Source organism: Aquila chrysaetos, chromosome 17, assembly GCF_900496995.4.
Source record: "Aquila chrysaetos chrysaetos chromosome 17, bAquChr1.4, whole genome shotgun sequence".
Classification (NCBI taxonomy): Eukaryota; Metazoa; Chordata; class Aves; order Accipitriformes; family Accipitridae; genus Aquila; species Aquila chrysaetos.
In genome coordinates this window covers 5,923,591-5,946,694 of record NC_044020.1, presented here as the reverse complement: position 1 = coordinate 5,946,694, position 23,104 = coordinate 5,923,591, and the positions used below count along the sequence as shown (strand labels likewise).

Below are 23,104 nucleotides of genomic sequence, written 5' to 3'. Positions count from 1 at the left end.
CGTTTCATTATTCTGCTGGTCATAGAATGATTTATATAAAGCTGTGCTTGCATTGAATGAATCACTTCGACATGTACAGAGATACTCAGTTTGTTCTGTAACAGCAGTTACTGTGCATGTGAAGTTATCTCAGCAGTATCAGATTAATCAGATCCCTGCAAGAAGCACAAAACAGATAAAACTGCGTAGGTTGACAAGATGTCAATACACAAAATTGATAGCTTCTCAGCGTCTTCTGAATGCATAAAATGATCATATGCTCAGTAACTGCTCATATTATGAAAATCTCTGTAGACATATATGAGGACTGTTTCCATGAACATTTAAGTCAGAAATTTTTTTTCCCGGAAAACAGTATAGCAAACACTTTATAATAAAGACTAACTTGTTAGCTTCTTTTCATTCTCATGAGAACTACAACACAGAGGAAAACAATGTCTTTCAAAAGTAAAGTCCTGTAACTGTTACTGCATTTCTCTCAGAACAGCAGATGTGTTTAACTTCAATAAGAGAGTGCTACTTTGTCAATAAGCAGAAGAGATGTTGTCTGCTAAAGTGTGAAGGATGTCATGCTGACTTACAACATTAAAAGAAAATTGAAAACCTCATCACTTTATCGAGCCAGTTAAGGGCTATGCAAGAATACTTCTGAAAATTGTTATCACAGTTCTTTTTTGTCTAAGAGGCACAGAAAACCATATTCAAAGTAGAGCCAAAACCATGTCATGTATTTGTGAACAGGCCTACGGGCGTGATTCTGTTAATCATTATCTGGAAAAAGGACTTTTTTCTAATAATAGAAGTAACCATGCTATTCAGAAAACCGCTTTAAAAGTACTTTACATCAATGCATATTAAAGAATATGTCAAAGTAAATCTGTGTCTCATAACCCTCATTACAGCTAAAAAACCAGAAGTTAAGGGAAGCTGGATGGGTGTTGCTGTTGCAGACTAGTCTGAGACCATCCAGTGCTCCGGGTAACACACCGGGCTGTTTTTTTCCTCAGCTCTTATACTGCATGTTTTGATAAACAGGGTAACATTTTCCAGGGAAAACTGGGAAGAGTCGCTCATAAACCAGAGGGTTGTACTGCCATTCAGAGGGAACTGGATAGGCTGGAGAATTGGGTCAAGAAGAATCTCATGAAGTTCAACAAAAGAAAATGCAAAGTCCTGCCTCTGGGTAGGAATAACCCCATGCACCAGTAGAGGCTGGGAGTTGACCATCTGGAAAGCAGCTCTCCAGAGAAGGACATAGGGGTCCTGGAGGACAATAAGTTGACCATGACCCAGCAGTCCGCCTTCATGGCAAAGGTCAACAGCATCCTCGGCTGCATTAGGAAAAGCATCATCAGCAGGCCAAAAGAGGTGATGCTTCTTTTGTGCTCTGCACTGGTGAGGCCACACCTGGAGTACCATGTCCATTTCTGAGACATGATTTTTCTTGTAAATCTATCAAGAGAAGGAAGACAAGAAGATTCTCACTTTTGCATACTCCTGAGCACAATCCATAGTTCAAAATAGTTTTGTCTTTTTGGAGTTCAACAACAACTTGCTTTTGGATGTCATCTGTATTATAAAAATGAAATGAAAAGGGCGGAAAAGAATCTGTTACAATAGTGACTGAGCTAAAAAAGCTCTAAATTTTTTAATAATAGTATTATCTTTCAAAAAATTCAACATCAATTTTTGCTCTGACCTCTCTACCACTAACTTCAAAAAATCATGTTTTATGCAAGTGAAATACTTAGATTAGAAGCCTAGCTTAACTAGCTACCTTTTTATGGGTGTTTTTCATCCATATTTCTTCTAACTTCCTTTTTACTTCGTAGCATTTCTTTTAATACTTAAAAATGTTTGAGGAAAAACAGTTGGAAATTATTAGCTTTTCCTATATGAATGTTTTTTTAAGAGAAGTCTTTGAGACAACATTATATATGCAAACTATTACATTTTATGTTTGATTTGACTCATAAATCATTTCTTTCCTATGCCTAATAAAAAATTGTTCCTTGACTGTCAAAAAATGAAAATATTCTGGATATAGTTGTGTTGTGAAAACTAACGAGTACTGAAATCTAAAAAATTTAGAAGTAAGACTTAAAAGAAGGAACACACACGTCTGTAATAGCATAGAATATGCAGATTTACATGTACAGGTTAGCAATGAAAAAGTAGTAAAACTATCACCCAATAATGCATCAGAAGTAAATATCCAAAATCAAAACCCTCCTTCTTTTTCATGCCAAAATAAAGACTGAATTATACATTTCTCATACAGTATAGGTGCCTTCTGAGATTATCACATTCTTTCCAATTCAGGATGCAGAAAAATTAATTTGTTACTCTACTACCCTACGGGTACACTAATGTTTTCCCTTGTAATTTACAGAGGAAAATTTCAGATGCTCAACTGTCTGAGGCAATGGTTACTTTCTAATCAAAGCACTAGTCTGTTGTGTGAAATCTGACAGTACAACTATGCTATAAGTGATTAAAATATATAGTTATTAAAACATGCTTTTTTTTTTTTTTTTTTTTTTTTTTGAGGTGGAATGGTTTCTGGGTATTTTCTTTCCATATGCTCCAAAACAACTTACAACTAAAGCTCTCTGAAAAACCTGAATGTCACTCAATTTATCCTATTAATAGATAAAAAAGGTATGGTTGGGGGAATATATTACATAAGCTTAACCTTCATCTCCCAGACAACAGATATTCAGTAAGTTTTGTGTTAAGTTTTCTCATATGGACTTCTCATATTCCTTGATCTACACTTATTCCCTCCAGATATCAAATACTCTTACAATATGTACAGCCAAAGAGTAAGAAATATTACAACAGGTTTGTGTTACCCTTAAAGAGTATTGCTTCAAACCATCTGCAAAGGCAAGTTTTTATACGTAAAGCCTGCAAAGCTTTTTTGATTTTCAGGTGTTTTCGCAATTAATTTGCAGAACCTCCATTCTACAAGATGCATAAAATGGGGTAAAGCCTACCAACATTTTGGCTATTATGCAGTAACTCCTGAAATGCAAATACTTAGAAGATATCTCACAATGTTTTGTCTAAGTATACAACAAAAATGGAGATGAAAGTGGCTCTATCTGGTGGCTCTGCACCTTAGTTCATTTCTGCTGCATATTCAGAAGCATATAATTGTTTAAGGCATTACTTTTTTTCTGCACAGAAGAACTTGGCTACTTGCAAAGTGCAATTCCTGAGCCAAATTCAACACGCTGTGATGCTGTAAGAGGGTTTGCAAATTGTAACCATCTCATCCATTAGAAAACATAAAGATCAACTTGAGTATCTAGGCTGAAGCACAGCCACTCTTGGGCTTAGTTATTTCATTCAGAACTTCAGTACATCAAACACAGACATCTAAATCTCAAGTAGTTTATAAGTACCACAATGGCTGAAACCACAAAACGATTTATTTATTTTTAAAAGGCAGTTACAATTTAACCCAACCAACGATAGAATTAAAAATAATTATTCATCTCAAGAAATGTGTTTAACGGGAAAATGGAAAAGCAGTTGTGAAATACTTCTGGCCACCAGCAGTAAAGCTGACTATAAATGCCTGTCTGCTTAAGAACTATTTTAATATTCTTGGCAAATATTTGCAGTTATTGTTAATAGAGGTAGGAACTCTGAGGTTGCTCAAATTCCAGACCAATAGTTCTTAACCCAAAAGGCTTATGGTCGCACGCTGTAACATTTGTGATGAAAGTAACCTGTCTCGCATCTAAGAATAGGCAATCCATCTAGACAGAACCAGGTTGAAAGCTACTTAATGGTGCACGTAGAAAGCCTAACACCTGACAACTTTGCAGTGCGTACTGTTCAGGATTTCAAGATACAACTGGCACTGAAAAAAACAGTGACAGCTTAAAATCCTGGACAAATTTACACTGTCCTCAAATTTTGGCTTGACACAATCCCAACAGGTTACAATATTTCTTTCAGGTTTCCCTGGTTTCTTTCAGGTTTTCTGTGTCACAGGAGCAACAAACTTGAAGGTAAGAGAAAGGAAAAGGCATGTGAAAAGCATTTTGAGGGGAAAACCCTCAACTCTTTTCACTACTTAGGCTTACAATGAGAATTCCAAGACCAGGAAAGCACTTGTAGAGAAAGCTTCCTGCAACACTAATATTTAAAAAGCCATCTGTTAAGTGGTCTAGCACACCTTTTATGTCAGTAAATGAGTGTCAACAGATGTACTTTTTTAACTGAAAGATTTCCTAAACCCCAGTTTACTACACTATACTGACCAGCAATATCAAAAGGTGCCAGCAGAATTATGAAACTCAGGAGAGGCTAATCTAACAGCAACCAAAAAAATCACCTACCTACAATTTCCTTTTCCAGGAGGTGTACCATAAAACAGGCCCACTCTGCATCTTCTACACAGAACATATTTTCTCTATATTTTCTGATAGAAATGCCTCTATCCTTAGAATTCTGAGGGTTGAGGGGGTGAGCACAAGCACAGACAACATTACTCCCCTCTGCTTCTTTGTGGATGAGGGAAAACCAGAATTCCTTAGTGCTTCTGTTGCTGCCTAGTGGCACTGCAAAAGCGTTATCGCTGTTGGTAGTAACAGGCCACGGGCCTTAGGCTAACTTAACCTTTTGCTACCGTTGCAAGACTCCAGTCTTGGCCTAGTAGGCTTGTTGTGAGCTTGTTATGAGCTCCAAAATGGAGCTTGGTATGAGATTTCTCTTATTACAATGTAGAGTTTAAGTTTGGGATAATGGCAAAGGTTCTGAAAATATGGACATGGTACTATAAACAACTCGCTGATCGTCCATTACTAGTCACTGAGGAAGTTTAAACTTTGAGAGCTGGGAAAAGACTGCTTTACGCATATCAAGAAAAGAAGGAGCTAAGCGTGAAAAATCCAGATGAACAACGGAGTAAGGCACCTGGTGTGGCTTGGAAAATAACATTCTCAGGCGCTGCGTAGTAGTCCAGGGGGTAGATGACAAAGGCTAAGAGCAGTCTAGAAATACAAAACTTCTTATGAAAAAGCAACATTTTGAATGCAGGTCATACAGTCATCACAGGAATCATCAGCACAGAACCACTGTGGGACTGCCACAGCTACAAGCATGCCTTTTGCTCTCCCTGCCTGCTCCAATAGCCCCAGCTTTCCCTCTCTTCCACCTGCCTAATTCTTCAAGGATCTTTTGACCTGTCGGCTAATCATCCAGGGCTATGTATAGCTTTTGGCTAGTTCTTTTTCTCTAAAGATAGTTCAAAAGAATGTATGCACGTTGCTCTAATTCTGTTGATAACTTATGAAAGAAAATAGGAAACAAAGTGGTACATTTGTCCTTTTCTCTAGAGGCATACAGTAAGCTGTCATCCTTAGCGATTAAAATTATTTACTTAAGTCCAATCATTAGCTAAAAATATTAAAAAGGTAAAATGTAAACATGCAGGCAATTCAGGTTTCACAGCCTTTCTGTGAAAGAAAATGACCTTGAATAGGATACATAGTTCCACTTACAAGAGCAGTCCATAACTGCTACAGGATAAAAGACCATCATCACTGCAACGTCTGGTAGGAGCCTGAGGCCTTGAGAAAGGCGTGTATCCATGAGACCTGTATCCATTGTAGGTAGCAAGTCTAGAATAAGCGAGTCTATAGACTAAGTGAGTCTATAGAGAAAATCCAGTAGTATTCTGGTACTGTACTGGAGCAGAAATAGAGGCCTATGGGGAAACTGTAAGAAACAATCATCAGGCAGTTGTTGGCTTTTGTAATCAAGGGATGTCATCTAGGAAAGCAGGACCACTGGTAAGACTACTGGTTTGGGTACACCTGCCTGGAAAGAAAAACGATCCTCTTCTCTTAGGAAGCAAATCCAGGGAGTTACCAAAAAGGACTATTATAAGAAAAGTTACAGGTATAAAGCAGAAAAAAGTTGAAGATCAACACATCTGCCCTGCTCTTTATGTATCTGGAAATCAAAATGGAAACACACAAAAGGTAGTTGCAAGTACTTGCAATTTCGAACTAATATAAAGGCACAGGCAAGAAAGCATAAAGGTTGAAGTGTAAAAATTAATTTACGGTTACCAGGGAACACAAGTGGCAACACAAAAATGCTTCATATTAAAAGTAAGAACAAAGGAAATACGGGACCTTAATGTGAAAGAAGAACAAGCAGCATGCTCTACGGAAGACTGAAATACTCAGTTCCTTTTGTCTACTGCCTTCATAAAAATGGACATGTCTGATTACAAACTGATATGTATTAGGGCCTGAGGGTAAGTTAAATGTAGGGCATCCTTAGAAAGCTAGATGATCAATCCATGAATTATCAGTGACCATTTCTGCAAACTGATTATTTTGGAGGTTAGAGAATACCAGAGGGCTGTAATGGAGAAAATAGAAAATATATCTTTAAAAAGGGCCAAAAAGGATGATCTGGGGAATCTGTATATCAGTGAAATTTACATTCCTATATAAGTATTCAAACAAATTATTAAAAAGACAATTTCTAAGCATCTAGAAGATATGAAAGCTGTAAAACAAGAGCTAACATGAATTTACCAAGAACATGCTTCTGTCAAAACAATACCATTTCCTCCTCTAACTGCACAGCTTGCCTGAGGGTCGCAGCAATAGCTATACTAACTCTCAACTGCAGTAAAGCTGATCAAAATGTTTTGGTGCTATCCCATGCTACATTTCCATTAGCAACCTCTGGAAAATTAATTATATCAGGGCAATGTGGTTCAAAACTACAACTCAGTGTCCATATTAACATTTTATTATCAAGGTGGAAAACAAGTGGTTGTAATTAATTTAATTGATAGCTTAAAAAACAGAATAGAATATAGCCATATGGAATTTGCAAAGACCAAGTTAAGTCAAAAGCACTTTGTAAGCCAAAAATTAGAAGTCAGAATCATCTTGGTAATTGGAGAAATGGTTTAAAAATCAACAATACATAGAAGTGCAAAATAATGTAAGAAATCAAATAGAGAAATACAAAAGGGGAAAAGAATAGCTAGGTAGCAATACAGTGCAAGCAGATTTGGTGATTATAATTATTGCAAACTAAATATGTATCAACCCTGTGATACTGTAGGAAAAAAAAAGCATTTTCCAACTGCATCAGTCTAATAAGATATTAACTGTTCTTATAAAATTTGCCTTGCTGTTATTGTTAGAATACTTAAGGACCAAATTTTCACAAATACATTCTTACACACCTGGAAAGTGCATACCAAGCATGGGAAACACCACCCATTTTTCTTGAGAAATCTATTTACTTGCCTGTAGCATCCCTGCTAGGTCTTATATTTATGTACACTACATGTGAATAATAAATTACTGTTTTGAAAATTTGTCCTTTCATAAGAAAATCCTTTGAAATAAAATTTTATCTACATTTTCCTCAGCCATAACCCTTTTAATATAATATTTGATCATTTAATATTTGAATATACTACTCCAATATTTACACTTTCAGTTTCTTAATGCATACTTTAGGTTCCTACTTCTCACATTCTCTATCATGTTTTAATGGTTGTAGTAAATAAGATCAGGAAGCATTCCTAAGGTGTTCAGATAAACAACTGTTGACATCAAAATCAAAACTTGAAATTAATATACCAGATACTAATTAGGATAACAGAAATTTACTGTAATAGACTTTTCTCAAACCAAAGTATATCAATTGATACATAGTAGCACATAATCTTGTCAGAGTCTTACCATTAATTACTGGGGTATAAACAACAATTCCAACTAAGTTAGGATCAGATACAGTTGTGTCCAGAATAAGGCCACCAATACTGAAAAACAAAGTACAATAATTAGAATAAGGCAAGCAGGTACATTAACCAGTATTTAAAAACTTTTTTAGGTCTGTCTTAGAACATCTTCAAGGCACAATTTTCTTCTCAATTCATCTTTCCCCCGGCCCATTACTTTGTTCTCAGCTACAGACTAACATCACTATAGTTATTTATATATTAAAATCGACTTCTTGTATAACAAATACCATAGGATTTCAGCCAATCACTCCACTTCTAAGATTCATAACTTTCACTGGATTAAATAATCTCTTAGATCGGTGTATAATCTTGATTGCAGGAGATGAATAGCTCACCGTTTCTTTCCTTTGATATGGCACAATTCTGCTCAGTCATTGCCACAGGCTACTGCTGGCTCTCCCACTCATTCCGACCTGTCACTTAACTTTGCAACTTCCTTGTTTGGGGAAGGTTAAAGTTAATTCACACTCTACATTCTAGAGGTGCCTTAAATGTTTCTTTTAAGTACAATCAGGTGTTAAATAAGATATACAGAGACACAGGATGACTATCAAGATGAAGCAAGACAAACAGACTTACCTGCTTATAACCATGGCAGTTATGACAGGTTCCCATCCTGAATGGAGGACAGTTCTGGTAGCTGGGTGTTTGGCAGCTATGACAATCCCCATCGGAGTCAGAGCCAAAAAAAAGGCACCAACCAAAGGAGATACATAGAAATATGTCTCTAAAATAAAAATATAGAAAAAACAAAAAAAAAAGTGTTACTTTCAAGATATTCCTATATGTTTTTCCTAAATTAGAACTCTCAAATAAATTATAATCTACATCATGCAACTGAGGAATTTTAATAGCCTTTATCACTACTGTACCTAAAGTTTCAACTACTGCACTAAACAATATGGTTAACATCTGCCATCTGTGATTACTATCTCCCATCTTCTCAAGGACAAAACTATCTGTACAAAGAAGCAATTTTGAAGAGGATTTTTGTATGACGCTTTATGATAAAAATGCAGTAAGGATGTGGAATATAAAACATTTTGTAACATATCTACAAAAAAAAAAGAAATTGAATATATTGAAAATACATTTTGTTTATACACAAATTCATAACATATGTACACCCCCTTCTTTCCAAAGCACAGATAATAATGATAAGCTTCCCAGAAATAGCACATCTAAAATGATGCAAGCACAATGTGTAATATTGAAACATTTATATCAGTAGCTCAGTTGGTTTATAACCAGTCTGAGTCTGAAAATTCATAGCCACGATTCCGCTGCTTGCACCTATCCATCAGAATTGTATCATATTTCATAGGAACACAACTGCAAACACCAGGGAGTACCATCATAAAGCTGAGCTTATAAGGCAAACAGCTGCCTCCACAGAAAGAATACTATTTTTTTTTGATTACTTGGTTTTATAATCCCATCCATACAGAAGCTATTACAGTTATCCAAGACTTCCTAATTCAACAGTGAGGTAAATAAAGGAAAATCTATGCTAATGGCAAATATATAAACTATGCAAATATTCCACTTTTACATATATTTAGTTCTATGAGAAATGTGGTCATGTATTTAATGGTAAATACATTTTGTCTAAACTTTCAGAATTTGGACAAGTCTTAATGCAAAATATATTTTAAATTACAGGTTGAAGTAGTTAATGTAGAACACACAAACACTTTACCAAAGAATATCTAGTATATAAAGAAGTAGTCTCACCCATGTATTATGGCTTATTACAAAGGCTGCAAATTCAAGCAATTACTACTTTGATGTTATCTTGGTGGAGCTAAAATTACTCCTGGAAGAATTGCTGAGGAGTTTTTAGAAGTTACTATCCTTCTGCATTGACTGGTAACAACCTCTGCAGCAGAGCCAGCAGAAAAGATAGTGAGATACCTTTCACTGAGTAAGCTAAAAGTGGAAAGCTATTAGAATGAGACAAAGCCCAAAAGAGAAGTAATTTTTTCCTTTCCTTATCTAACTATTCTCTAGTATATTATCTCATGCTTCCTTTGTGGTGCCTGTGCCTTTTTTCCTCCTTTTTCCTCTTTCTGTGAGCTAAGAGGTGGGCCTAATGTAGTGTTCTTACTCAAAAGGGTACACACAATACATGATTCCTCTATTTGATAATTATAGTTTTGTTTTATCAAACTTAATAAAAAAGGACAAAAATGTACTGATGTAAAGTTCTCAAACTACTTACTGCCCAGGTAAACACATCCTTCCCTCCAATTGCAATGAAGAAAGATCCCTGCATGCACTAAAATTTGTCACATAGAAAGGCATCATTCATTCTACATCTATTTATTTAAAATTTTGAAACTTCTCTCCTTTTCCCCTCTCTTTTTTTCTCCTCTATTTTTTTTTCCAAGCCATAAATCATACTGTATCCCTGCTACTTCTTCCTTTCTCCCTCTCTGTCTGTTCCTCTCATATGGAACCAAGGTGAGGCATTAGCATGCACCAGATGCTCATAACTGATTTAAAGGTCAGAATGAGAGAATAGCTCTAATGTAGTATATTTAGTAAAATACAAAAGGGCACAAAATAAGTTCCAAGTCTTTGCCACATTTTTGGAGAGGTTGCCAATTTTATTAAAAGGTAAAGTCTGCTGGTCAGCAAAGATCCTCTGTTGCAAACAAACATTGAACAGCAAAATATGGATGCAATGGTGAGCACTACCGTAATTAAACACTAATTTTTTAAATTCTTTCCCTTGTACATCAACAATTAGCCCACTGTACTCTATCTTAGGACTTCTACCAACACAGGAAAGGAAATTAAAGTTCAAAAAAGTATGCCTTTTACAATAATTTCATTTTTAATCCCTCTAACAACTAAAGAACTTGTTAGGATGTGTTCATGAAAAAAGGGAGAGCATTTAACTATCTGCCTCAGTCTCCAGGGTTGGAGAGCTAGTCCAGTAACGTAGTCCAAGAATTACAAAGAACACTAAAAATAAGTAAAGAATATCATATAATTCTTTTCTTCTGAAAAAAAATGAAAGTGCACATAGATAAAACTGAAATCAATCCAGCAAATGAACAATGAATACTAACCAAGAATTATTTAATAGGTAACTTCTAAATAAATAATAACTATGTAAATATAAAATACACATACACGTCATCCTGCCACAGAAATATTTTGTAGCAAGTTTAAAAAAAACAGAAAAAAAAATATGAGAAGACAGTCTCGCTAGTGTATAATGATTCATGAAATATAACCAAAATAAATATAATTTATATCTGCATATTTAAGCCATGTTCTGTGAGAAAAAAGGAAAGCTTTAAATGAAGTCTTCAGATCATTACTGATAAATGACAAGCAACACGGACCTCCACATTTAATATACTGGGTCTTCCTATTCCAGAGCATTCCCCATGTTGTGTTCAAGCAAGAGGAGCTGGGTCCCAGCACGGTCCTGAGGAGCCCTCTAGTGCTTTCCCCCAGCTATTTAACAACGATTCACAAATACAGGGGTTTTTAGGGAGTTGTTAAGACAGAAAGAACTGTTTACCTTTTACTATTTAAATCCCTATCCCTCTCAAACCAAAGGCTGAGCACAGGGCTACAGCTCTGTTACCAACAAGCTGAAAGCTTGTACAAAAATAATTTCTCCCCTTCCAGTCTTGTTACATGAAAACAACTCTTCCCCTGCAGAAAGGAGCCAGAAACTTACATTTTGTTTCCGTACATTTGAGTAGTTAGGCTAATAAATCATAGCGGAAAATAGTTAATTCAGAATGAAGCTCAGGGGTGAATCCCACCTGCTTCATTACTAGCCCATAAACTGTGGGTTTCTTTATAACATTCCCACTGGGCTTGTTATTCTAGCATTGAGAAAGCAGGGAAATAACAGAAAGAACGTAAGAACATCTGTGCTGGGTGAGGCCAAAGGTCTTATCTAGTCCGGTATCCTGTGTCTGACTATAGTCAACACTTCAGGTTTGTGGAAAGAAGAAAAGAAAATGACAAGTTTAGAGTGATGCTTCTTTCGGTGTGCTCTGCCAGCTTCTGCTGCTGTTTGCCTCAGGGATTTAATCTCTGAAGTTTCTGTCTGCATCTGTCTGTTCAATGCTTCTCAATGGATTCTTCCCTGATTAATGTATCCAAATAATTTTCTAAAATCACTTTGGTCCTCTTAATATATCATAAGTTCCACATCCCAATCACATACTGTGTAAAAAAGTTTCTTTAACTTTTTTTAAATTGTTGTCTAATCATTTTCTGAATGCCTCTTCCCCACCATTCACAACTTTATATACCTCTCCTGAGCAAATGAAAAACCACTGGCATATTCATTACAATGTAGTTTACAAAGCAAAATTTTAAAAACCAAAATGAAGTTTGACCTATAGAGCATAAGTTTCTAAGAAACTTCATTTGAAATACTTACTGAAAGCCTGAAATCTAGCATTAATTATTTTAAATCAGACATGGTCCTGACTAGAATAAATTTTAATCATAACCCTAGCCCCAAGTCTAATCTCAGTGTTAACCCAAATTTGACAACCTCTTCCAACTCCACACCTACCCAGATAGCTAGTATATGCCAACAATCCTAGCTAACTCTCTCCTAGCTAACTCCTTTCTATCTAGCTGGTATATCAGCTTCTCTGGCATGTCATTGACCAGCATAAACCCTAATTTTGAACTGAATTCCAATCGAAAATATCAATTTTGGGGACCTGAAATCTATTTTAAGCAGAACAACCCAATGCTCCAGTCTAGTAAGATTTTTGGGCATAGCAATAAATCTAGATAAACAGTCTCTAATCAGCTAAACTAATTATTATCCCAGCTCTAGCATTAGCTAGAGTCAACAAATTTCATGGGAATAGAGGCCTCCTCTCTGTTTTTCTCATCAGGAGAAAAGGAAGAAGAGAGGTTAAAAAAACTCTTTACCAATTTTCTTTTCACTGTAAGTCTATAAACTTCCTTAAAAGAAGTATTTAAAGGAATTATTTGAGAAATAAGTTATTTTATTAGAATGTAATATAAATTATTTAAATATAGTTATGAAATAAACAATACAATTTAAGTTTTAATAAAAAAATAGAAAATATAAAAAATGGCTGTATTGCACACTGATACATTTAAGCTGATGTCATGTCAACACTTTCTAAATACGAAAAAATCAAATACTGAAAATATAACATCATCAGTTGAAAACTAAGAAACAAAATGGGAAGTCATACCAAGGTAGCTTGAGTCTTATTAGATACCTTTTCTGACTGATGTTGTAATACTTACACAGAACAGCTCAAAATTTTATGTAAAAGGGCTTGAACAATGAGCATAGATGTAAAGAATATATGTGGTGATATCAACATGTCTGGTAAAACAATTATGGACAACACAAAATTTGGCCTGTGGTATACTATACTACAATTGTCAACAGTTATGTCTTGTAAAACACAATATACTTTAAACAGTTTCTATGGAAGGAGTCAGTTGCAGCAATAATTTAATTTTAAATATTGTTCTGAATATTATTCTCCTCCTGTGAGAAAATGTTTTCACACTTTTTGTTTCTTCATGGGGGAGACGAAGAAACAGGAAGAAAAAGACAGATTTTTGAGTTCCTCATTCTCATTTTCCAAGCTCACAACTCCTTTGTGACAATCAAGCATTTAATTACATCAGCTACTATCTGAGCATGCTTCTAATAATAATAACTATAGGCATCTTCATTTTTAGCAGACATTGTGATGATGAACCTTCTTCAGTGGTCTACTCCTTAAAGAGAGTAGGATTTAGACAGTACGGGTCCTAGAAATCAGAAAAACAGTTTCAAAGGGACTACAGAAACATGCAAATAACTAGTAGAAGAGAAGAATTGCAGACTGAAAAAAAGTCGTTCATAAGAAAACTAGTTTGGAGCTCTTTATATGTAGTTTACCTGTTCATAGCTATTAGTTTGAAAATAAGTAAACAGTAAAAAACTGTCATCAAGAAGCCAGGCAGAATTCATGCATGAAGTAGGATTAGAACATTGCCCTCTGTAGTTGGTGGTCAACTAAGGCCTCTCTGCTGCTGCGTAGCTATTCAGAGTGGTTATACATTTTTTCATCTTTCATGGCAGAACTGCTGTTCTGAAGACAGCTACAGCTAAATTAGCAGATATATGTTTGAAATATAGTCACCAAATTTATCAGACAAAACAAAACAAAGAAAACAGAAGAGAGCAGAGCCATTATTTGAAGAAGCTAGAAGTGGTTACTTCGTGTACTGAAAAGCAGAAGGAAACGCTGGTAAAATCAAACATAGGCACAGTGTACAGGAGGGAGACATGGAAGTGTCACACTGAGGGAACCAAGAGATAAGAAAGAGCTGAGGAAACTGGTATTGGAAGCTGGAGTAGGGGAGGCAAGGAAACAAGAAGGTATTGCAATGGGAGCTGGAAAACACTTGGAAGGAATCAGAAGGAAACTCACAATAGCCTTTGCATAACTCACTTTTGTCATAGCAAACACAAAGCACAAATCTATCTAAAATTAGGCTTCACTTCTTTGAATACATACTTGTTGTCGACTTGCTTTTGTTACTCAAATTACTTAAATTATTTTGATTTTGATTTCTGGGCATAGCTGCAGCTCAAGATATATTTCAATGGTGTCTAAAACCACACCCTAACAAAAAAAATTCTCAAAGAGGAACTCCTCTCCCAGCAGCTTATCAAGATAGCCAATTCAACTCCTTGCCCTCAGTACAAGGGGAGAACAATTCAAAAGCACTCTGGGAAGCAAATATTTGATTTAGGGGTGGGCATTCAAGAAAAATTGGATGAAGACACCTTCCCTCCTCCCCAAGAATGCAGAGTAAATTCAGCAACTACAGTTTCTAATTCACATGTAGATTGACAGTGATACTGTGAGAGTCTTTCAGACATTAGCAGATTGTGCCAAGATTGTGGTCAGTGACTTCTATCATCTTAAAAAAATAAAAAAGAGAAAAAAAAAGATCACGGCATAATGTTGCAACCCAAGGTTTATCATTCAATGGTACAAAATGTTGACAAAAAAGTCAGTCAAACTAAAAGGTTTTCTGAACCTCTCCCTCCCTGCCTTCTCCCCCACCCTCCTAACCCAAAAGAAGTTCCTAGGGAGACATACACACTTAGAAACATACTTACCAAGGCAAGTATAAAGACCCTGACTTATCCATGCTAGTATAGCAAGAGTGATAAGATCTCCAAAACTTGCTGCTATAGGAGTGGCAACATTGTCAGGATTAATACCAGTCTTCTTTGATCCAACAATAACTCCAACCATTATTATTCCTAGATTGAACAAAGACGACAGTATAGTAACCATATCTACTATTGTAACTCCACAGAAAATTCCAAGAAAATGGCAATTTCAAGATTAAGAAGTCAGTGGTTTTGTCCCAGGATGATTGTTCTTCCCACCTGACTGACATCTGTATTTTTAAGTTTTCACCATTCTTAAAAATGAGGTTATATATTAAAAAAAATACAGTAAGCACACACACACACAAAATCAAGAACCATCTGTACAAGGAACTATTTTGCTTATGATTATAATTAGCACTATTGAAACTGTAAATCAGCCATTTCCTGAAGAAAAAAATATGCAGTGTATTATTTCTACACCCTACTAACTTTCACTCACTGAAATTTAAATTACACTAGGCTGAAAACAACATAAGATTAAATACTTCGACATCTGATATTGTGCAAGATTTCCAGTCATGGGCTTAGTACCAAATATCAAGAAGCTACATCATATATTAAAAGCAAGACAACATATAAAAATGTTACTTGCTACACAGTTAAAGAATTTTAAGTTAGGGATGTTGCTTTCTATTTTTTTTCCCATAAACAGCAACACTAACTTTTTAAGAGGCATTTCCCTGCATAGTGCATGTGGTTACTAAAAATAAAATTCACATTGTTATTAACAGTCGTCTTTGGCATAACCTGACTAATTTGCCTCTCATCACATAATACACATAAGAGCTTCAGCTGTGTATGCTATTGTTTATGTTATTTTAAAGAACTTTAAAAAAATTGGTATTATAATTTTCATGTATTTTAGCAATATTATGTATTGTAGGCTACCTTAGGAGTTCACTTTCAGAGAAACTGCCTAAAGAGTTACACTCCATGAAATTCTCAAAGAACTGAAATGATCCTGTAGGATCAAAATATTTCAAAAGCACCTGTTTCACGTGTAGGAGGATGAAGCTTGGAAAGTAATTTCCTGTGCTGGCCCACCACCAGATAACAAGAAAAGTTTCTCTTCATGTCTGAATTATACAAGAAAAGTGGAAAAAATGCATTCATGTTCCCCAGTTCTCTCACTGCTCTTAATTCTGTGCATGATCAAACTCAATGGATTTGTAGTCACTAAAAAAAGTGCATGCTCTTAATTCCATGGAAAACTTTAACAATTTTGTAATTTTCACATAAGTTAGCATATCAAATTAGTAAAAAAAGGAAGTTAAACATTTTACTTGACTTGATATTAATTATGACTACTGACTATGTATTTTCATTAAGAATATGTCACAAGTAGAGGTATTTTTTCCCTCCCCTCATGTCCATTAAATACTGTCTTTTATGGTTAAATGTTTCTTGACAATTGGGAAGAGAAGATTAAATTCATCATGTCATATGGCTCCAGACAGTCATTGGCACTGTTTGTAGAAGGGGACTTGAACTTGGCCCAAACCCTTCACATAACAAGCCAATTTGCTCACTTCAGAATCAAAGGAGAGCACAAACTAACATATAAGCAGCACAGGCAACCAGGAACTTCAGGTTCAGCTGAGCTAACATCCAGGCTTACTTGAGTTTAATTACAAATAAGTTCTACCTGTTTAGTACTAAGAATATATTTTGTACATTAATGAGCATAGAAAGCAGGGGAAAAAAGTTCTCCATCATATTAGGTAAAGTCTAAAAACATACTTTTTATTTTACATATGCTCAGGAGGTCATGCAAATCAAAACCTTTTCAAAGAACATGACAGGGGAGGAATGCAATATGCAGGCATATGGAAATTGCAAAAGGGCATCCCATATGCAGCTGTGTTTCAGATGTATTATACCTTACTGGATTTAAATTTTTAAGGAATAGCAACATAATATACATTCAGCTTCCACAGAAAACTAAATAACTGTAAAAAGTAACATATATACACCTTTTACCTTGTAAAAGAGAAGCTATGAAGGCAGTTGCTACACTGCTAGAACACAGAAGGACTGAATGATCAAAGCGATATTTGCCTTCTGGAATCCAGCCCAATATAACTGCTGCCACTGCTGCCAGAAAACCAACTACTGTTGCCTGAACCTGGAAACGAAAAAGGTGGTGAGCAATTCTTAAAGTAATTGATAGACTTAAGAGGACTACAGAATCATTTTCCGTTATTCTTTCCTTCTATCTACATTTATTTGCAGGGTGTAAAGGGAGCATGCTCATCCATTTCGTAGAGATGATAACCTTGGATGATCAAGAAGAAAAATCTTATGCCAGCAGAAAAGGCTTTACCAGCATTTCAGAGACTCAAGAATAACAAAAGTAAAATCAGGGAAAAGAGCCGAGGATTTACCAGAAGCCAATGCCTGAAGAAGCTTCTAAGCCACTTAAAACAGTGAAGTCACAGCATAAACATTTCACTTATATTTTGAGCATGTTGTATTACATGAACATGAAATAGTTCTTAATCTTAAGAAATAGTTGCTTTGGAGAACAAGCACTCCTTTCTTCAAATGACCCAGCTATTTAAAATATTGTTTATTATCCAAAAGCTCTATCACATACTTCCTTTAAACATTGCCTCCAATGCAAACACAGTACTGAAAACATTTGAGAGGTCAAATTTAAAAGGTTTTGCCAAATCTGAAATTTTTCTCTAATCATCCTCAGATCCTCTCTCATAAAAATTAAAAAGGAAATACCCTTGGTACAGTCACAAAGAATACTTTACCCCTTCTTCTGATAAATATAAGCTCATATTGTTTCAGAGAAGAACTACACTGTTCAAAAAAAATCATGATGCAAACATTGTATGTTAAGTATGACCTAGCGTAGTAGGGCTAGTTTCCCATTAACACTGTCCATCACCATACTTACCAATGTTTGTGATGGACTTTTTCAATAACTTCGCTCACTTACAAGAGTTAATCAAATAAATCCATTATATTTACCTGTTTTAAGGCCAAGTTGCCAATTATTAGGTTCCATTTCTCAATGGGAGAATCCATTTTTCCAATATTAACCTGTCAAAATTATAAAAGGATTTCAGATATTTGAGTTTAAAATTGTATTACTTTAAAATGCACTAACAAGGTAGAAACCCACGAATAATTCAACTCATACAAAAAAAAAGAGACATTCTGAAAGCAAGTTAAAACCAAGCTATACTTTCTTCAAGTCAAGCATTGCTGTTGATTTTAAATTGTACTTACAGTATCTATCCAAAAGTAGCTAAACTTGATGGAGTTTTACATAGTGACTTGTTTAACATCAGCTTACTGTGCAAGATATACTAGCCACCTTATATTCCAGGAATGTACAAGCACCACCAGTGATTAGATCAGTGACTGGAAGGGAAACTTATCAGTGTTCAGTCACTTTAGACTGAACTTGTTTTTGTGGTCCTTAAATTCTACCAGCCAATAGAAAAACGTGTAGATACATAGGTGCATGGACACACACACTCTCATGCAAGTGTGTTAATTTACTGCAGTGAAACTACCTGCATAGAGAAACTGCAAGTGCTTATGGAAGATCAGAAACCACGTCTAATACTGTTTAGTATTCTAACTTTTCATTTATACAATACAGCTACAGACTTATGATGCTGTAAATTATGTAAGTCCAGTCCTAAGGCAGTAGCTGGCAAGACAGCTAATAAATTATTCTTAGAAATGGAGAAGTACATACATATTCTTTTATAATGTATTTCCTACTTCTACTTACTTTTTTCAGTTAGACGACAAGATCTGAAGAACAGTACGTACACTGCAGTATGACTATGTTTAAAAAAACTTCTTTTTTGAGATAACTGAACAATTTTTTACATGTTGAGCATAAATTTTAGTATTGTTTCCCATAGAATACTAATTTATAAGATACTATACTTCTCAAAACACAGAAAGCCTTAGTGCATATATTTTCATCTTTTGATAATTTCTTTCCAGTTGGTTTTACTTCCATTTCTTTTCTACTTTGTTCCATTTTGTGGTAGTAGTGACTGGTGTGGTGGTGCATTTCTTTCTGCCTCTCTGGGCTGATCTACGAACTCGGGAAGTCTCACTAGGCCTTAGCATAAGTGTAATGAGTTGGGCAGTTAAGTATCCCTTGACTGTACCAAGAACTCTCACAGGGCTAAGACAGGGAGTCATGTGGACCATCTCAAGGACTCCTGCTGTCTGTTGAAAACAAAAAAAATGAAAGTAGAGATAATTTATTCTCTCCTGACAACCTTGAGACATCCCAGTCCTCCCCTCACAACCTTGGAGTATCCCGTATCTGAATCTTAAGTCATTCTCTGACAGCCCTGGAGTCTTCCTTATCTGAATTGTAATTCATGTGAAATGGTACCAGGGCAGCTGGAATCCCAGTAAGTTGTTAATGACTAAAGCCAATCATCTCCCAAACCTATAAACAGCAGTACTAAGTGAGACCCTTTGAGCTCTCCTGGACCACACTGGGCTGCAACCAGCATCTCCGTCTGAGTGGGATGCCTCTCAGAGCTCGCTAACTTTCCTGTTTGTGAAGATTGGACGTCTGTCACCGAAAGCCAACAAGACTTGGGCTGATACTCTCCACTCCTTAAGACTCAACCCTTCACCCATTGAGAAAGAGATGCTGAAGCATTCGACGTGAATATTTTCACTGAACTCAAGGGGAATTTTTAACAGGTATACCTCTTCTGCTTGCTTATATGTATATGTCTCGGTACCTTTATGCACGTGTGTGTGTACTAACCTGAATATTCTATAGCAAGTATATTACAAGTTATTGCTTTGCAAATCTATACTTAAATTACTGTTGGGAACTTTATTCAACTGTGAATGAATCTCAGGCTGTTATTATACTCATAATCCCTTTAGATATAAAGGATTAAACTGTTGACCAAGTCTGTTATTAAGAGTTGATCCAGCTGCTCCTAGACTCCAACAGGAGTTTAGAAAGCAAGGAGGTCTTCTCTGAACCTCGTGACTCAACAGGAGGGTGTCTCTTACCTTTTTACAATCCCAATCTCTGTACGGACCATGAGAAATCAATTCTAACTTGATTTTTCTTTGTATATTCCTCTTTTACCCTATTGCATTTTTGGTCTCTGTATATCTAATTATAGTCTGATTCTAACTTAATTTTTGGTGTACATTTCATCCATGTATTAAGTAATAGAGTGAACCTTGCCATCGAATTCTGTGAAGTTGCGCTTTTATATAAATTCCTATTAAATCATTTTTCTTTTGCTAATACCATTGGAAGTGATTCTTTAAGTGGTCCAAACCACTCCCTTTCACGACAACTGGCAAGGAACAAAGTATTAAAAGAAATGCTAACTTAAAAACTTAGAAATATAGTAAGATACTTTATGTCAATCTACACTACATGTATATTACAGTGTTCAAAGTACAGTCAAAGCTCTGCAAATACTTGCATTAATTTTCAATATTACAGCAATATTTAAGGAAGTGCAGATAAGAATCTCCTTTGCATCCTTCTTAAATATATATGCTAAATGAACAAAATGGCAGGCTATGGAGAGCTTCACTCTTTTTCTCCTTTGAAGAAGCTTTGGAAAAGTATCCAAAAAATCCCCGTTGAAACAGTAATCTTGCAAAATGCTTAATCCAGCCTAAAAGTGGGCGGCTGCCAAATGGCATAGTTCTCTCCCCTGCTATCAGCTACACGTTCACGTTTTCTTTCTTGAACAAGGTCTACTAACTCCATGAGTGAGTTCATGGCAACACAAATTTGCTTGCTGGTTTGATGGAAAATGCTTTTTTTCAGGGAGCAAAAAGGGGTTATCTTCTACAAAATTATCTGATCCATCACATGCAACCATGTAACCACATACAAATGCTCTTAGCGTTTGGAAAGGGTAAAAAGAGCAGGACCACTCCTTTCAGCTGTGGATTTGCATAAAGTAAGATAAAGTTTATTGTGATACTGTGGACTAGATGGATGTAAATAAAAGGTTTGTAAAGTCATATTGCTAATGCCTAACCCTGATAACACACATTCAAAACAAGAGTCTGCATAAATTTACAGGGATGACTGGATGAGCGGCATTTTGGTGTTGGGTTTTTGGTTTGTTTTTTTTTTTTTTACTGCTTCTTAAAAAACAGAAAAAGAATAGAGAGAAAAGGCAACAGTGTGAACTGAGACAATGAGAGTGACCCAAACTACAGAACAAAGCTGAAGAATACAAAACACAGAATATAAATATTGGGCTTGAATGGGCAGTTGACATAAGTATAGCTCACACAGTTACACCAGCACAGCAGTGGGCAGAGGGAGAAGGGCTTACGTCAACACTAACACCAAAGAGAAGAACCAGCTATGCCCTGAAGTAGATTAAAAACACAGTCTTGAGACAGATTTAGTGAAACGACTGATTCTAAAGTGGATGGGAAATGGTGAGTGACGAGTAAGAAGCAGCTAAAGTAGGAATTTGGGCAACAAGATGAATGAAGATGGTCAGACAACACTTGAAACCAGATGTATTGTGGATAACAGAAACTTGCTAACAAGACATTACTTTCTGGATGACTACATAACTACAAAGAAATAAAGATAATTAGTTTACAGTCCCAAGAGTACAGACAAGTCTACAAATTCAGATGCAATTATAAGCTAACTAAGCAAGGGTATGAATTAGCTCCGATGCCGAACTCATGTTAGAAATTTCCTCGTCAAAAGGTAAAGCTATTCACAGGGGCACAGTCTTGCATTTACTGTAAAGACAGTATCTGGTGGGGAGCCAGCTAGTACAAATTTAGGTCAGAGAAGGGAAGATTGATCATACAACTGCCTCCAAATAACTGTTTAGATATGCTCTGAATTAATACACTCTTTCTGTTTTCACCTAGGATGAGGATGACAGGACCAAAGATTGGATAGCTAAAGAGAGTAGGGGTCAATGAAATCAATGTGAAGAATGCAAAGGTCAGAATAACCTCTTTCATAGAGGTCTGAGAACTGGCACATAAATTGCAGGTCTAGCAGTAAGCTTTTTGATTAAACTCTCCAGTAAACAATGATACAATATGACACAGCACCTGTTTTTAAAACCTGGGGGAAGCAAAGCAATCAAGGCAACTGTCCTGGAGTTCAAATTCATAATCTGCAACTAAGCCCAAGCTGTCACCTGTAAGAAGTTACAGGTAACATGTAACAGGTTTCCACAGTTTTTAGTTGTTTTTTTTGTTTTTTTAACTAATGATTAGAAATATTACAGAGTTCCTGTGTATTTGTTTGTCTTTGCAGTATCACTAGGGGGGATGTGGCTGGCTATCCACCAGCTCGCAGACCTGTGCCCATTGCAACTGGTGTTGAGTGTGAAAAAAGACACATAAGAGAAAGTTGGAAGGTTCTTTGCAAGATAAAGGCCTTTTTTTCCCCCTGTTTTTTGACATATAAAAACTAAATATAATCTTGTTAGCATTATCTTGATAATGAATGATCTATACTATTCTTATTTTGTACAGTATCGTTCTCTATAAATCTCCACTGTGTTGTGCACATGCACATATACACACACACTTTACAACATTTACTGATGGGCTCTTCACCAGCTAGAACAAATTAGAGCCACCACTGGCAAAAGTGAGAACATTCACTGAACCATGACAAGCCTCCACCTCCTCCCTGTGAAGGATGTCTAATGAACTTACAATATGACTAAGGAAGTGCTGGAAAGTATTTCAATCACCTGTGCAACTTTGGCCAGGGTCTGTCATGATTCTTGAAGAAAACAGGTCATACAAGGAAATTAGAGGCATTAGAAAACAAACAAACCAATGACAAAAAAAACCCCACAAGTCTGTTGATGCAAAGCTGGGAAGTAGCTTGGTGCCAGTGGTGCTGTGACTGTGACTTCAGGCAATGCCAAAGAAATTGGAACTCCCACATGCCACACAGCACTGTCTGAAGGAATGTACACTTCACTGGCCTCTTAGCCAGTTAATTAACCTTCATGGTAGAAGTATGTGAACAGAGCTGGCTAACCTGATTTGGCCAAGACGGACATATGACAATTTCTGCTACTGGGATGAAAGGAAGCCTTCGT

The 23,104-nt window shown here is 36.0% G+C and overlaps 1 protein-coding gene across 1 annotated transcript in view; it reads right to left on the bottom strand.

Moving 5' to 3' along the window:
- Positions 1–23,104, bottom strand: part of SLC41A2 (solute carrier family 41 member 2) — a 56,573-nt gene that overhangs the window by 18,858 nt on the left and 14,611 nt on the right. The window contains exons 4-8 of the mRNA XM_030041426.2: positions 18,000–18,071; positions 16,998–17,142; positions 14,958–15,104; positions 8,381–8,528; positions 7,740–7,819 (exon numbers count right to left, since the gene is read on the bottom strand). Of these exons, the coding sequence (XP_029897286.1) occupies positions 7,740–7,819; positions 8,381–8,528; positions 14,958–15,104; positions 16,998–17,142; positions 18,000–18,071 (592 nt within the window). The remainder of the gene's footprint in view (positions 1–7,739; positions 7,820–8,380; positions 8,529–14,957; positions 15,105–16,997; positions 17,143–17,999; positions 18,072–23,104) is intronic.